This window comes from Amblyomma maculatum, chromosome 1, assembly GCF_055883805.1.
Source record: "Amblyomma maculatum isolate TAMU_Amacu chromosome 1, ASM5588380v1, whole genome shotgun sequence".
NCBI lineage: Eukaryota > Metazoa > Arthropoda > Arachnida > Ixodida > Ixodidae > Amblyomma > Amblyomma maculatum.
Window position 1 is genome coordinate 475204287 of NC_139344.1, and position 16941 is coordinate 475221227.

Here is a 16941-nt window from a genome sequence, read left to right on the forward strand (position 1 = left end):
AATCGACCCTGCGCTGCCCATGAGGAACTCGCAGGAGGTGCCGAAGGGCGAGTCCTGGGTGACGGTGATCTAGATTGCCGCAGACGAGACGGAACAACCTGGCGCTGGTCATTGACGAAATCTTCAACGGTTCGAGGGCGTTCGCCGTAGGGAGGCCGCGGAGAATAACCGGAAATACCTTCGAGGCCCAGTCAACGGTAGGGACAGTGTCGAATAGGCATGACCCGGTTCGCCGCAGTGAAAGCATAACGGCGGTCGGTCGAGGGTACGCCTCTCGTCTGCTTTCCGCGTAGACGTTCGGGAATCTGTGACGTACTGGATCATGGGGGCTGCTGTTTTCGGCCCAGCTACGTTCGCACGAATCAGGGACGGCGACGAGGGCGGAGGGTATTGCAGAACCTCGGCGTGTGTGGGGCGGCGACACTCAGTTGGCGTAAGAGGAGGAGCAGGGCGAGGTTCACCGCTTGGAAACGGAGGCCGGAGCGCTTCCTGAACCTGGTCGCGGACAAAGCTCGCCATGGAGGTAGGAGCTGGTTGAGGTGGGCCATACATCAGTCGGAGTTCGTCGTGCACAATCGAACGAACGAGCTCCCGTAGCGCCGATGTGTTCATTCCATGCGATGGGAACTCGGCAGAGACGGAGGCGGCATGGACGGTATGATCCTGTGCCGAAGCTCGCTGCTGAAGCACATTCCATATAGCGGATCTTCCCGCAAGGAATTCTACGACAGTTTTCGGCGGACTGCGCACCAGGACAGCAAAAAGCTTCTCTTTGACGCCACGCATGAGGTAGCTCAGCTTTCTGTCATCGGACATCGTAGGATCCGTACGCCTAAAGAGGCGCGTCATGTCTTCGATATGCGCCGCGACGTTTTCTTTAAGCATTTGGACCCGAGGTTGTAGAGCGCGTTCGGCCCGTTCGCGGCGATCTGAGCTACCGTAAGTTGCCGCAAGATGACACTTAACTCATTCCAAGAAGACAGCTGCTCTTCATGGTTTTTGAACCACATCCTCGAGGCTGAAGTAGACATTGCGAAGCCGGGCGGCGTCATCGCAGATGTTGAATGTAGCTACCCTTTCGCAGGTCTGCAACCAGTCGTCGACGTCTTCGTAGGTGTCCCCGTGAGAGGTCTTTGGGACGCAAGGGTTCTGAAACGTCACGTAGAGGGGGGGGGGGTCGCGCCAGGCATTGCAATGACGTCGTGGCTGCCGGTAGTCATGCCCGATGGAGAAAACTCAAGTGGTATAGGCCTCGTTTCCTGCGGCTGGTGCGGTGAACGAGCGTTTCCTCCAATATATGACAGTACTCCTGCTTAGCGTAGGGGTACGGGACATCAGACCTCGCCTCCACCTGATATGTCATGGTGTTAGCGACTGGGGCTAGCTTACCAGAGCCGGTGCAGGTGGAATTCCATGGTCCGAGTTTTGGCCACGTCCTGCGAGTGCGGAGCCGATTTACTTCGACGTCTTTTTCACTCTGAGCGCCACCTGTACCCGCTCCGTTAAGCTAGCCCCAGGCACCAACACCGTGACAGTATTTAATGATTCTAATTTTTCTTTAGAGATATTTATTTCTGTTGGTTCCAATGATATAAATTTATGGATTAGATATGCCTCTCCATATTTTATGTTCCGGGCAGATTTAAAGCCTTGTAGTTTATTGCAGTGTGTTCACAGCACGTGTACACTCTATCCCCTCCGCGATAGCATAAGCTGTACGTGTTTCTCCAAATAAATCAGCCAACGTGAGAAGGCAGGGAAGCGGCCCTGTCCAGCTCGGACCTCGAGGAGCAACGAGCCCTCGTCGAAAGAGCACGGGTAGCGGCTTTTACCAACGGCGTCCTGGATTAGGGACCCGACCAGCCTTCCCTTCATCTAAGCCAATGTCAATAAAAGTTTTTATCATCATTCAAATAGGTGTCCTTCTTTTGACTTCGTACTTTAGTTGGTATTTGAACTTTTTTGGCGTGGCCGGAGTCGTTCACTGTGCTATTCTTATTCTGTTTCTTTAGGAAAGCATTTAAGAATTGTTGCCCTGCAGATATATTCCTTATCAGAACCTTTTGAAATGTCTACTTCTTTTCAAGAAAGGTATGTCTGCATCAAATCTGCTTCAGGTGCTTACTAATCATTAACACCGGATTGTAAGTTTTTCTGGTACCGACGCTTTTATTTTTTTTGCAGGTCACAAGATCTACGCTTCCAAGCTGAGAAACACATATTGAAGAAACCATTTTTCTTACTCGACCTATTTGTTTTCACTTATCCTCCCCTAACCCACTCCTTGACGTACTTTCTTCTCACCCACACTCCTCCTCCCCAGCTTTCCTTCTACGGAAGCAAAAGCATATTTAAAACACTACCAGTGATTATCCCTGTGCCCAGAAGAAGACCCGTCCCCTTGTCGAAACGTCGGCTCGACCTGCGAAATGAGGCTTCCCCTCCTCTACCCTTGTTCAGTACTCTTTTTGATACTTGGGTTAAACTAATGCAAGCAAATCAGGGAGTGTTTTTGTGAGCATTCGATTGAGATTGAAACTTTTATATCGAGTCAATAATTTGCCAATATTTTTTAAAAAGTGCTCCTGGCGACCGGTCGCAGCTAACTCGGCCAACACGTCGCTGCGTGCAAGCCCCCCCCTGACGTCAGTGGTACTGCCGGGTGCTTCCGCTCATTGCACGCTCCCATGTTAGGCAAGTGAGATGGGGCATCGAGAGGCGCCATCGCGACTTTTCGCGTGTTTTTTTTTTTTTTTTGCACGCCGGCATGAGTTGAGGGGCAGAGGGGCAGCATCATTTTTGATCGCCCACATGTTAAGTACTAATGAACCTAGCTTAAGGATATTTTTGGCTCCAGAGAGGATTGAGAGGGTGCTTATTGCTAGCGCATATTATATAATTTGAGTGCATAGATTTTCATGGGCCCTTTAAGAAGAGTACGCCCAGCGGAATTTTCACACAAGGTATGCAGGTGGCGGGGAAAGACCCCTTTTTGATTGTCGGTGATTTCAACACTCCGAGCAGGCTTTGAGGGTACCCATAGGAGGGAACGTGGCAGAAGCATGCGGAACTTCTTTACACACGACGACTACACATTGATCCCGCAAACTCAATGTGTGTTGTAAATAAGATTCAACGAGACAATTTCCCGGACTTCACATTTACACGCAATATAGGCCAACGCAGACTGGCTGGATACACAGAAAACTCTCGATAGTAATCACTGTATAATCAACCATCTACATGCGCCACTGAAACGCCCACAAACACAAGCGTGCGTCCGAACTGGTAAACTTTCCGCACCTCAATGTTTGTCGTAGAGCCCGTTCTAGACGCGATATGAAATTTGGTACAAATAAATCACGTCTCAACTGATAAAATACGAAAAACAGATAAAGCTCACGTAAACCCAAACGGACCTCCCACACCTTCGAGACGCCTGCCGCAGCCTCATCAAAAGATAGAGAAAACAGAACATAACAGATGCCCCAAGAAGCACATCCTCCAACTCACACAGCATGCTGCTGAATAAGCTGCTCAGCTGGCCGACACTAAAAGGAGGTGCAACACGGCTGCGCACCACATGTCTGGCTACAATACGCGGCGCCTCTTTTTTGCTCCCATCGTTCCAGCACAAACGCGCACGTAAACAGAAAGCCACTTACATGAAGTCATGCACAAAATAGAGAAACGACAACAAAGATAGCATGCACATTCAGCGACTGATACCTGTGCATTATCCAGGACCCCAGGCGGTTGCCTCTTCGTATGCAGGCAAAGAGAACATTGAGCAGGGCACCCCGTTCCAGCTACACGACCTCCGTTCGGCCTTAAGCAAAATGAACCGTGGCACTGCACCCGGGAGCACCAAGGTTACGGTCAAGCTTTTGTCCAACCTTCCCCATGCAGTTTATTCCGTGCTTCTCAAATACATCAATAGTATTTGGGACGAAGGTACTCCTCTCCCTCTCGATTGGAAGTCGGCTTTGGTGACTTTCATCCCGAAAGCTGGCAACCCTATTGACGAGAAGAACCTTCGTATCATCTCCCCGAGGGCACTTGTTCTCCACACCATGTTCGGTTTCCGTCCTCACCCTTACACCCACATTACACTGTATTACCGTACACAATGAAGAACTCTGCCACCGCCGCACCGAACACTCACCAAGGCCGAAGCTGTGGCATGGCGACAACTGCAGACTCACACGTATACAAATTTCTACCACAAACATTTGTTCTTCCCCACCCGCTACCCAGATAAATGCCCCACCTGCACCGACCTACACTATATCATTCTGTTCGGGCCTGCCCAAAGCCACCCGGCGGCATTCCACCTGCACCTCACCCCACACCCTTCTTTCTTGGGAAGATGCCTTGTCCCGCACGGAGCTGACCGAACAACGCCGGCTAATCGAGCGGGCCGAGAGGATTGCCGTGGCCCATGGGCTTATGGACTGATTTGTATTTATTCTTTCTGAGACCGTTTTCTTCGCAACAACCCGCAAGACCAGCGAGAGCTGTTCTGGCGGGCCTGCAGGATTGAGGCGGCACATGGAGCCCTGGACTGAGGGCTCCACTCAGGAAGAAAAGGAAGTTTATATAATGAATGTTTTTCCTCCTCCTCCTCCTCCTTCTCCTCCTCCTCCGTCCTCAATCATCAACGCAGGATGTAGTTCTGGAGCTCCACCACAAGATCATAGATTCTGTCGAATGTCACCACAACGACAAGGTAGTCCTGGCCTTGGATCTCAAAGGTGCGTGCAACAATGTCAAGTACGAAACGATCCTCAACCCCCCGAGTCACACCAAATATGGGCACAAAGCATTCAATTATATAAGACAATTTCTCACGGACTGCAAAGCCTACTTACGCATACAAGATGCGGAACATGGGTGATACACTGTATCATGGAGGAGAACATATCAAGGCACGCTCTTTCCTTCCCTCCTCTTGGATTTGGCCATGCTTCATCGTCCCTCCAACTTCGCATTTCTTCCCGGATGCTTCACGCCTTTTATGCATTCGATATCACAATCTCAGCCACGCAAGATAGCCTGGGCCACATGGAGCCCTGCCTACATGCAGCGGCGACCATAGTTGACGGATACGCGACCTACAGCGGACTTCAGTGTGCCCCAGTTAAATCTGAATTTGTCCGAGTACGCCCCTTCCCGCAAAAAACGCCACTCATATTCGCATCAGTCTCCCCTCGGGACCGGTGCGGGAGGCCAAAGAGGTCCGCTTCTCGGCCTCTTTATACATTTCCAACCAAGGGTCGACACCACCCTGGACAAACTTCGCCGGTGAGAGACCAGATGGGCTTCATGGCTCGCCGGGTCTCCCACAAGCAAGGCGAATTATGAAGAAAAGGTGCACTGCGGCTGGCCTATGCTTTCATAACGAGCATAATCCTCTGCTCGACCCCCTACTTGACCCTGATCAAACACGATGATGACCAACTGGACGCCGTCCACCGAAAATTCAAGTGGGCTGTCGACCTTACTTCCACCACATCCAACCAGAGTTCTGGCCCTGTGCATCGTGAACACTTTCCAGGGGCTTCGAGAAGGCCACCTGCAAAACCAATACACAGGTTTTGCACATACCATGTCCGGTCCCATCACTTGGATCGGCTGCACATTAAACATGAATATCCCACTTAACTCCCTCTCCTAACAAAAGCTAACAAAGAGGATTCTACTTAAGTTGAGGACAGCGCAGAGGGCTATGGAACGAAGAATGGTCGGGGTAACGTAAAGAGACAGGACGCGTACTGAATGGGTAAGAAAAATAACTCAATTTACTGACATTATAGTGAAAATCAAGACGAGAGTGGCATTGGCAGGACATGTAGTGCAAAGAAAGGATAACCGTTGGTCGCTTAGGGTAACAAACAGGATTCCAAGGGAAGGACATCATAGCAGGAGGCGGCAGAAAGTTTCGTGGGTGGATGAGATTAATAAGTTCGCAGGGGACAAATGGAAGCACCTAGCACAGGACCGGGTTAATTGTAGGAATATGGGAGAGGCCTTCGCCCTGCAGTGGGTATAGTCAGGCTGATAATGGTGATGATGATCCCATTTAGGAAAGAGTGAGATTGAGAGAACCATGAAGACGGGCCCTCCGGATCCAACCCCTTCGCGGCCACATATCCGAAGAAGACCATAGCGGTCATCGCCAGGCGCGCCCGAAAGCGTTGCAGCGATAACATGTGACCGAAAACACGTATCGACGTCGTCGGCCCCCACAAAGAGTGGCGGTTTAGGCTGCAGTCATGCACAACACAAATACAGTTCATGGACTGAAGTTTAAAGCATACGGGACAACACACGTGGAGAAGGTTGCTTGCACCACCTCGACGGAGATAACAGTGAAGGGCTGCGGAGTAATTTTGTGCACTGATACCACACAGCACATGGACGACTCTCCTTTCCACCTCCATCAAAACGCAACCGCTGGAAGTCGAGTTCGAATCTAGGTACTAATGTACAGTACTCGAGCGTCTTAACCACTGTGCCATCGCGGTGGGAACCTAACATTAATGGGGTTACCTTCAGCTTTCACTATTCTCAATTCGAAACACGCTATACCCGACTGGCGAGGTGTCTGTCGGAAGTGTAGGTTGGGATGGACTCCCCCACTTGTCTGGCGCATATGCAATCTCGCTGCCGACACGTCGACTCAACTCCGGAAAACCTGATTTTGGCCCACGATCAACAGAGACTCCAGGGAAACGAACACGCCGATCAGGCCACACGGCACTTTCTCCGCGGGCTCTCTCCTTGTTCTTGGAAGCCTACTCCCAATTAAAATATCTGGCCCTTACATTCAAATAAATCACAGATTACTACAAGGAGGATCTCAGGTGCTACCGGTTCCTTGTAAGAGGCTGATGACGACCGCCTCATCAAAATTATCACCAATACTGTACTGTGCCCGGCGGTGCTAAGCATTTCAATACATCCCTTGATAGCGGGTTCCAGTACTGTGGGGAGATGGCTGACACCTTCCGCAATGTCTGGGTGCACCAGTCAAATCCATCTATTCCTCCCAAGCAGAACCCAACTGGAGAGGACTGTGCGGCGGCCCTGCTTGGCGGTCAGGACTTCAAGGATCAAATGGCCTCGGTTCAAAGTACGCGGGTGGCCTTCTTGCCAATGGGGCCCCATAATAGGGGCTCCACCTGGTATAGTGAAGGGAGAGGCCAATAAGACCCTAACCCAATCACGTTTATGTTAACCATATAATGTTTAGTAAATGTTTAACTGCCACCACAACCACTCTTTTTTGTTCTTTGCAAATCACCAAGTAAAGACGATTTTTAGTTGTGTTTTCACCGTTGTCCTGTGTGCTTTTCCTAGCGAACATGTTATTTCCGCTTGATTTTTTACTTACCATGCACCAAGTGGCCCAATGAGCTATGCTTCATCAGTGCCCTTTTAAACAATGCTTGAATACGTAAAAGCCCAGCCCAGTTTGTCTTGGCGCTTTTGCATGCTTGGGTAGTTAACGGTATTGTGGTATCGCGAAGTGTTATCAAAGCTGCGAAACTACCTCGCCTCAGCCACGCTCTCTCCGCTCACCCTTGCCACTGTGATAAGGTGGCTTATTAAAGCGCGCTGCGCCTGCCACCGCAGCGCATTTCTTTCGCTTCCGTTATGACGGAATAAAGCCGTTCCTGTCTGAGCTATGCTGCCTCAGTTGTCTTGCCTAAAACACGACAGGTATTTGAACAGTCACGACGTAACAATGCCGTTTTAATTGCAAGGCGTCCGTGTACTGCGAGACTCGAGTGCAGGTAAAATAATCCCAAGTCATCGAGATTCCCAAAGCGCTACACCACGGCATCCCTCATGGCCTTAGTGGCCAAGGAGATATGATCGACACGGCTAGTGCGTACTACCAACTCATGACTTTTCCTCACTTTCAATGTAAAGAGGGAAAGTAGGACAAAAGTTTGGGAGACGTTTGAGCTCCGGTTGGAAGGCATAACACGATAGCGATATGGTCATCTCTAAAAGCACACATCGTAATTGGGGTACGCGCATAAGATCGCATACTTTACAACATACTCCACAGCGTAGGTCCCAGGCTTGAAATATTCGTACGATATTCAAGGGCTTCTACGTTCTATTCTCCCCGCCGCAATCCAGGTAGAACGAGAGAAGGATGGCTATACTGTATGAAAGAGCTCTTTACAAGGACAGAAGGGGGGGGGGGGGAGCCTCAGTTCACAGGTGGAGCCAAAGGTTCAACAAGTGGACTTGTCTTCGTCTGGGCAAAGCGATCATCATAGGCAGGGTTATAAATGCGCTTCTGCTTCAGAAAAGAAAACCTTGGGATGGGGAGAGTGGTTGAGAATAAAATAGGTCAAGGAGTGGGCTAGGGGATGGTGGGTGTGAAGTAGGTCAAGAAGTAAAAAAAATAATAAAAAATATATTGTTTTATTGCCCTTCTCCCTCTTTGCGGAAATCTTTTGAGAATCGTTTCTTGCATATATATTCCTTATCAGAGCCCTTTGGAATGCATGTCCCTTTTCGAGAAAGGTGTGTCTGCAGCAAACTTGTGTTAGGTGCTGACTGTCACGAAATCGGAGCACATGGAAGCCCGCTCGGCGTCTGCGTAGTACATTCTAGCGGATTGGAGAAACGTCTCCACCGTGCGGGGGAAGACCGCGGTCTTGTACGCATCGGCTTCCCTTTCACCCTCTTTGTCATCATTCAGTGGCGACGGTGATAAACGGTGACTCACCCGGCCGAAAGACACTCTCCAGAAATCTCGGCAGTGCCTTGCCAATGATGATGAGCGAAGTTAGTGTATGTGCGCGCCAGCCTTGGCGCGTCGTAACATACATACGCGGTTCACCCTATTTATTGAGGTCGCATAGCAGGAACAGCCAGTCTGTGTCTGAGCTAGTATTGTGGCGAGTTCGCAAGTGCTACTGCTTGGCTCCCGGGGTTCACTCCGCTGCTGGCAAACCCACAGATCTGCGGGAGCAGCGCTATATCGTGACTGGACAGACGTGGGCCTGCGACAGGGCCAGGTGAATAATTTGGCTTGTTTATTCGACTCTCTCGTGTATTGTTCTGTGTTGTAAAGCATCTGTGTTTATCAAAACCTCTTGAGTTGCATGTTTAGGATCGCCTTTCTGTGAACCTCTCTTCTGTGTATTTTAAGAGTTAGTGTGAATTTCACCGTATCATCTCTTGCTGTGTATAAAGTTTCTTTTTGTTTGTTACTTCTGACTTTGACCGTTACTCTGTCTTGAACCGGCGAAAGCTGGGCACCAATCGGCCATCCCATTTTGTCATTACAAGGTAGCTGACTTCCGGCTGAGCTTGCGACGCAAGTCTAGGGCATCTCCTTTGAGACCGGGATAGCTACCTCCACTCACTCTGAGGTGTGTCGCGGAGTGTATGCACCATTAGTGGCGCATCGTTAATACCTCTTAACTACTAACGGGTGCTTTTCCTGGTACTGCCGCTTTTATTTCTTTTTCAGGCCACAGGATCACCGGTTCCAGGCTGAGAAATTCTACATACTGAAGAACTTTTTTTTATCACTCGTTGACGCACTTTCATCTCACCCACACTCCCCCTCCCAGGCTTTTTTTTCTTCGGAAGCAGAGACGTATTTAAGCCCCTGCGAGTGATGACCAATCTGTCAAGACGAAGACAAGTCCACCTGTCGAAACTGGCTTGACCTGCGAATTGAGGCTTTACCCCTCTAACATTGTCCAGTACTCTTTCACCGCCGCGATGACAGACAGCACGCACCGCGCACAACAAAAGCATGGTTCCACCTCTTTGGTTCACATTCAAGGGTAGCACTTGTTCGCCTTGCCTTGGCTTCAGGATGTTGGGTGCAGCACGAATGACAGCGGCTGCAAGCGATACCATCAGAAAATTGAGGTGCGGCGTGGACGAAGGCCTGGCTGCATAGAATCCGTCGGTGCGACTACAACACAACATCACTGCTCTGTGAGAAAAAGTAAATGAATGCAAATTTCCTTCTTCTTTTGATGTATCGCCTTACTTAACAAACACCTGATGTTGCTTTCGCGAAAAGGGCCCGGGCACCTAATTGCGAAACGATGCATTCAGCGAATTCGAGCCCCTTTCTTCTCCTATAACGAACGAAAGGTAGACCACGAAGATACGAGCACGCTCAAAAAATACGTAAGGATAAACTATTCTACGCGCACCTAAACAGTAAATCCGCGAGATCCCACGAGAAAAGTTTGCACATAATTCAAGTCGCATAGCAACACACAAAGAGAGTGCGAGCCGGCATTGTATATTGAAGAAGAAACCGACATACAAGATTAGCGGAAATCGTACCTTGTCGCAATACTGTTGTTCTAAGCTTTATACCTGCTCAAACACTGTGTGGTTGAGACAATTTTGTTCGGTTTTGAACAGAATCAAGGTGCTGATTCTGCACATTCTGTGATTCTGTGGCTTCCTAGCCGTCACAAATCGAAACATGATGGCATTCCTTCCGCCTTTGTCATCGGAAGCAGCCAAAGCAAGCGAAGCCGCCTGCCAAGCATAACATTGGTGCCTTGCGTTTCTCCACTGTGAAACCTCCTTCGCGCAGGGGTAGGAGCCTAGAGGCCGGATGTACACGTCGAACGCTACAACTACTCCGCCACCGCGGCGATGCGCATTTTCGAAGTGGTGGCTTCCGCCCATGGTATAATATATGCGTGAAAGGCGCCGCAAGAATCGGGTGTTGCACGTGACTTCCTAGCCATCCAATTTTCCAAAACAAAAAATAATTCGGACAAATCAATATATTTCTGCTGTTCACATTGTGATGTTCTTGACCCTGGGAAACCTTAATTCTCTACTGACCCTGTCAGTGGCAGGGATAAAGCTTGAACTGACCGTTTCAACTCTGCTTCCTTTCTCACGCTACTTCTGGCTTCTGCATGCTAAACATGCAAGCATTCGTGTTATCTGCAGCAGAAGTCTTATACACACAGAAAGCGATTGCTATGACGCATCTCATCTTCAGACGAAAAAAATCGAGGGTCTCCTAGCTGTTCCTTAAAAGGAAAATGGCGAAAGCCTACCCTTCTTTTGTCATTTGCCTCTCGGTGTTCGTGGCAGTACTAATAATAATAATTGGTGTCACCGCCGCTTGCTGCGGGGGCTGGCCTATCACCGAATTTTTGTCTCTTGTAGGCCGTCATTGCACCCGCCACCGCTTCGGTGGTGGACGACGGCTGTTGCGGCGCATATCTTTCTCGTCCTTATCCTTCTCTATTTTCCCCGCACCAAATCAATTTTAAGCGGCTCAAAAAGCGCCGTTCAAACTTTCGCCAAAAATTTTGTAAGCGCACTCGCGGCGCAATTCTGCGTAACCGATCTCTCAATCACAACATAAATCTCGTATGGGTTCCGGCTCACGCGGGTAACTGCGGAAACGAAGGGGTCGACCGTCTAGCCCGAGGCTTAACCAACCGGGAGACGGGAGATCTGTCGGGAACGGACGCGCCTGTCGAGGCGCCGCGCACAAAAGTTGGGATAACCAACTTCTATCGCGAGCTAAGATGCACGTACCCCGCCCCTCACCCCGCCCTCGACCGGGCGCAAGCCACGACACTCAGACGCCTACAAACAAAGGCCATTCTTAGCCCCTACCGATTATCATTAATTACGAACGGAGAATTCAATCCTGCATGCCGGCACTGCGGTGACGGGACGCAGGCCACTCAAGACCATATACTGTGGGAATGCGCCAGCAATCCCCCTCCAAAGACACTCTTGCCAGCTCCCTCAGCGGAGGAATGAGACAAGCTGTTGGCCAGCCCAAGAAAAACTACTCAACTGGCCCTCGTCACGCGAGCTCAAGAGGTCGCTCCCGACTGAAGGCCACCCTAGACTCGCCCCAGCCCGAAAATTTTCCTTTCATTTTGTGGCAATAAAAGTTGTTACCACCTGTCTGCACGAGGCAGCGGAGGTGGCTCTGCCACGGAGATAGTAGCAGGTCCGTGCATTTTAACGCGATAGCGTTAAGGAGCTCATGTCGCAGAAAAGCCGGTGTCGTCGGCGTCGGCGGCGTTGGCCGTGAGCGATAAATCCCGGCATGCCCTTCATAAATAAAAAGCAACTTGCAAGATGGGCTGGGTGGGAATCGAGCCAGGGTCTCCGGAGTGTGAGATGGAGACGCTACCACTCAGCCACGAGTTTTTTTGTTTTTCTTTATTGCCGACTTTGACATTTGAAAGTGAAATCAGAAATACAGTGCATAAAACGCGTAAGCCAGGCTTCGGCAAACACGGATTAAAATTCTCTCAGCGACACCGAAACATCAAGCAAGGTAATCCATTCTGGTGGATCAGGGAGTGCTCGGTAACACTCTTAGTGAAACGACACTTTCAACAAAATTCTCGTGAACAGGACGCACGACAAGATCAGCATGTTCAAATTGCATCCTCGTTTTCCATATTGAGTGCAGGCCCAGAAGCATAATCAAATCATATGGTATATCCTGTGATGTTTCTATCGGCAAGAACCTTATTCCATATGGATCGAGTGGTAACTGTTTCTTAAGCGTGCGCTGTAAAACATCCCAGTGAAATATTGGGCCCCAGCAGTCAAGAAAAACATGCTCTATTGTTTCAGGTTTTTTGCATAAAAAACAATTGGTAGTCCAGGGTACGAAGATGCCTTTGCTATGAAGCCATGTCTTAACGGGTAGCGTGTTAGTGTGCAATTTAAAGAAAACAGTTTTGACTGAAGATATTACCGGCATTCTTTTAACTCTTTTAAGGACGTCTTGTCCAGGGCCTCCACGGTAATGCAAACGGTACAATGGCTGGGGAAGCATGATGTCAGTGAGGTCTCTATATAGTTTCTTCTTGGTGACATATTGCACAGATATTCATGAGAGAAACGCACATTTAACAACCTATAAGCAAGCATAACTTCACGCAGATATCCAGTCACGGCACCGCACATATTTTGACATGACGACACCACGAACCCTGGAAGGAGTCTGCTGAGCCTGACTTGAATCACTGTCCGGAGAAATGGATCGTTTTGGTCGCGTAGATAAATGAAGCGCGATACAACCTGGCGCATAAATAAATGCACAAGCTCTAGTCCTCCCTTCTTGGCAGCGAGTTCGACGCTTGAAAGCGGTACAAAAGCGCTTCTAGTGAATGCGGTGTTGCCTTAGAAACGTGCCGTAGAACGTTATACTGCGGTGTATATCGGTAATTATGAGCATGTTACTTACAGAAGTCGCAGTTACACGAGTAGCGAAGTACGTGTCCGCTACATTTCTTCTGCGCTCTGCGCACATGCAGAGCCATCTTGCGGCAAACACAAAAGAACCCCTCCTCGCAATGTGCGGCGCTGCCCCGACACGTGGCGCGCCACTCGCCCCTAACGTTTCGCCGTGCACCCTCACGGGTTGTAGAATCAAGCGTCATTCCTTTCTTAGATCACTATCTTTGCTCACCCGCTTCTCCCCTTCGGGCCGCGTGGGTACTGGTGCGAGGATGCCCCAATATCTTTGCGTTTAATAAGTTTTCTCGACGAGGTGCAATAACGCTATCGCGTTCCACTCTTGAAGGCGAAGATTAAGCGTCCCCCCAATTTTTCTTTTCCTTCTTCCTACAGCCACAACAGCAACAGAAAGGGAAAGGAGCAGTATCTGTCTCATTTTTTTCTGTGGACACCTGAACCGCGCTGTAAGGGAAGGGAGGAAGGCGGGAGGTAAAGTGAAAAGAGAGAAAGTGGAGCCGTAGTGGAGGGCTGCGGAATAATTTCGACTACCTGGGGATCTTTAACATGCGCTGACATCGTACAGCACGCGGACGCCTCTTCGTTTTGCCTCCATCGAAACGCAGCCGCGAGGTCGGGTTCGACCCCGGGTACTCCGGCACAGTGGTCGGGCATCTTACCATTGCACCATCTAGGCGGGGCAACATATAATTGGTTTACAGAAAAGGCAGAGTATCTCTCACACTTTCTCCAGCAAGCGAGAGTTTGGACGGTACACCATCGCTCCTGTCGTGTGGCGTTCCTTCGCACGCGTTCAAATGTGTGATTGCAGATGGCAGGAACGCTCGAAAAGGAGAACACATATCGCGGAATCTCGCGCACAGATCTCGCGAACAAATCTCACAAACAACTCTCGCGCACGGGATTTCGTTCAATGAACCTAGAAAGGTTGGTTGGTTGGTTCACAGGAAGGGAAAGGCGCAGTATCTGTCACACTTGCTCGGTGGATACCTGAACCGCGCCGTAAGGGAAAGGAGGAAGGTGGCAGTGAAAGTGGAAAGAGAGAAAGGGGAGCCGCGTAGTGGAGGGCTACGGATTTCGACCACCTGGGGATGTTTAACGTGCGCTGACATTGCACAGCACACGGACGCCACTTCGTTTCGCCTTCATCGAAACGCAGCCGCCGTGGTCGGGTTCGAACCCGGGAACTCCGGCACAGTAGTCGGGCGTCTTACCACTGCGCCACCCTGGCGGGGCCCTAGAAAGGTTTCACCTTAAAAATTGCTAGACCTGACAGGCAGCAGGAGATAAATCGGAGCGCACTTAGGGGAGCTCTTCACTGTGGCCATCTCAATTTACGTACCGCTCACGCAGCTTTGTCAAAGGTTTAAAGCTGTTCAACACCTCTGACATAACTGCGAACAGACTGTTGAAGAATCATTCATTTTAGTCGCTTAGATGCAAGGTTCAAGGACACTTGCGCCCACTAGCCAGCAGCCAGAAGGGCCTGGTCCACCGAGCCCGAGCCGCCGCACGCACGCACGCACGCACGCACGCACGCGCACACACACACACACACACACACACACACACACACACACACACACACACACACACACACACACACACACACACACACACACACACACACACACACACACACACACACACACACACACACACACGCACGCACGCACGCACACACACACACACACACACACACACACACACAGACACAAACGACCAGCGCACAGGGTGAAATAGGTAGGTGAACCTAAACCGAGCTCGGCGGGCACACTGTCTGCCACCTAAAAATGGAACAAACAAGACCTGTTTGACATTGTATCTGATGTTTAGGCATCTAGTCATAACACAACGTAAAAATGTTGCGAAAAACAATTACAGCCCATTTGCAGACAATCAAATGCGAAATATGTGCGCTGCACTGCTTACCCATTTTTTTTGCTTGCAGTTTCTTGGCGCAGTATCTGTCACACTTGTGTCTGTGGACGCCTGAACCGCGCCGTAAGGGAAGGGAGGAAGGTGGGAGTTAAAGTGGAAAGAGAAAAAGAGGAGCCGTAGTGGAAGGCTTCGGCGTAATTTCGACCACCTGCGGATGTTTAACGTGCGCTAACATCGCACAGCACACAGAATGAACACAGTTTTGTAAATCTGCGCCATGGCTTCCATAACTGTGACACATCCACACTCTTTCCTAGAAGCGTCAGTGGCTGTTCCACTTTCTCAGCTAAGCTGTGTGAAGTGCGCGTATATTTGTAACATGATTTATAAGAGAGGAAAGGCACAATATCTGTCGCACTTGGTGGACGCCTTAACCGCGCCATAGGGGAAGGGACGAAGGTGGGAGTAAACCCAGACAGAAAGAAAGATTGGTTGGTTGGTTGGTGGGGTTTAACGTCCCAAAGCAAATCAGACTATGAGAGACGCCGTAGTGGAGGACTCCGAAAATTTCGACCACCTGGGGTTCTTTACCGTGCACTGACATCGCACAGCATATGAGCGCCTTGTTTTTCGCCTCCATCGAAAAGCTGCCGCCGAGGCCGGGATTCGACCCCGCGTCCTTGGGAACAGTAGTCGAGCGCCGTAACTACTGCGCCACCCCGGCGGTGTAGAAAGAATGTGGTGCCAGACTGAAGGGCTACGGAGTCATTTCGATCACGTGATGTTGGTGGTGGAAAACATTTACAAATAGAGGAAGTTATGCATGAGCTGACCCTAGGGAGCCAGTCCTCACGAGCACTAGGTAAATGGCGCCAGTTCTGGTCCCCGATGGTGTTTGCTGCCGATCGGGCTCGCCCGACTAAGGCCCGTTGAGCCCGCAGGTCATAAGAGCCGAGCATGGATGCCTCCCAGTTCTCCCGGTCTGAGTTGAGGTGAGGGAAAATAGCGGGACTGAAGAGACAGGCCCGCACCATGTGATAGAGGTCCGGAGACATCACCCCGCAGTGCGGGTACCTTCCAGAGACAGCAGGATGAAAATATTTTAAAGCTGCCGGCTACAACAATGTATTGTATAGAGGTGAAGTAAGCATCCCCATTTAAAAGGCCTTTACAAGGGCATGAGTAAAGGTTGTGGCAATATTGACAGTTATTTATGATAACTTTAAACGTATAGGCAAGATCACCCTCGCGGAGGGGAGGAGTTGAAGCCTTCCGGAAGAGACCGCGCGGACAACAGCGTCAGCAGCCTTGTTTCCAGTGAGTTCCTGGTAATATGATATTGCACAGCCGCCTCTCCGTTTCACCTCAGTACAAAGGCAGCCGCCGAAGGTCAGGTTCGCTAAGCCCCGCGACGCGTGTCGCCTCCTTATATTTCTCCACTTCAAGTTCTCACAGAGGTAGTGAGCGCGGACAGACATCGCCGAAATATGCGATTGCGGCTAGTAAGTGCTATGCACTGAAAAATTCAGCATACTTAAAACCACCTACATAATGGCGTGAAAGCTCGACCACGCGAGGCGTTGCGCTGGCGGCCGTTATCAACGCTTCCATCTCTGGCTAGCTCCATCATGTGACCTGACTTTAGTGTCACTGGAGCAACGATGCCCTTTGCGCTTTTGTGATTCTGTGAAGACGACCACTCCATCCATCCTGCTCCTCTGGCTGTACTCGCTGCGCTGGTGTGATTGGATGGTTAAGGAATCGAAATGAAGGACATATGTCTTCGGTACAAACCCTTAC

General features: G+C 50.2%; 1 protein-coding gene across 1 annotated transcript in view; it reads right to left on the reverse strand.

Annotated features, from left to right (window-relative positions):
* Positions 1–4657: 4657 nt before the first annotated feature.
* Positions 4658–16941, reverse strand: part of LOC146210016 (uncharacterized) — a 56977-nt gene continuing 44693 nt past the window's right edge. Inside the window, exons 4-5 of the mRNA XM_084581599.1 lie at positions 5431–5575; positions 4658–4786 (exon numbers count right to left, since the gene is read on the reverse strand). Of these exons, the coding sequence (XP_084437725.1) occupies positions 4658–4786; positions 5431–5575 (274 nt within the window). The remainder of the gene's footprint in view (positions 4787–5430; positions 5576–16941) is intronic.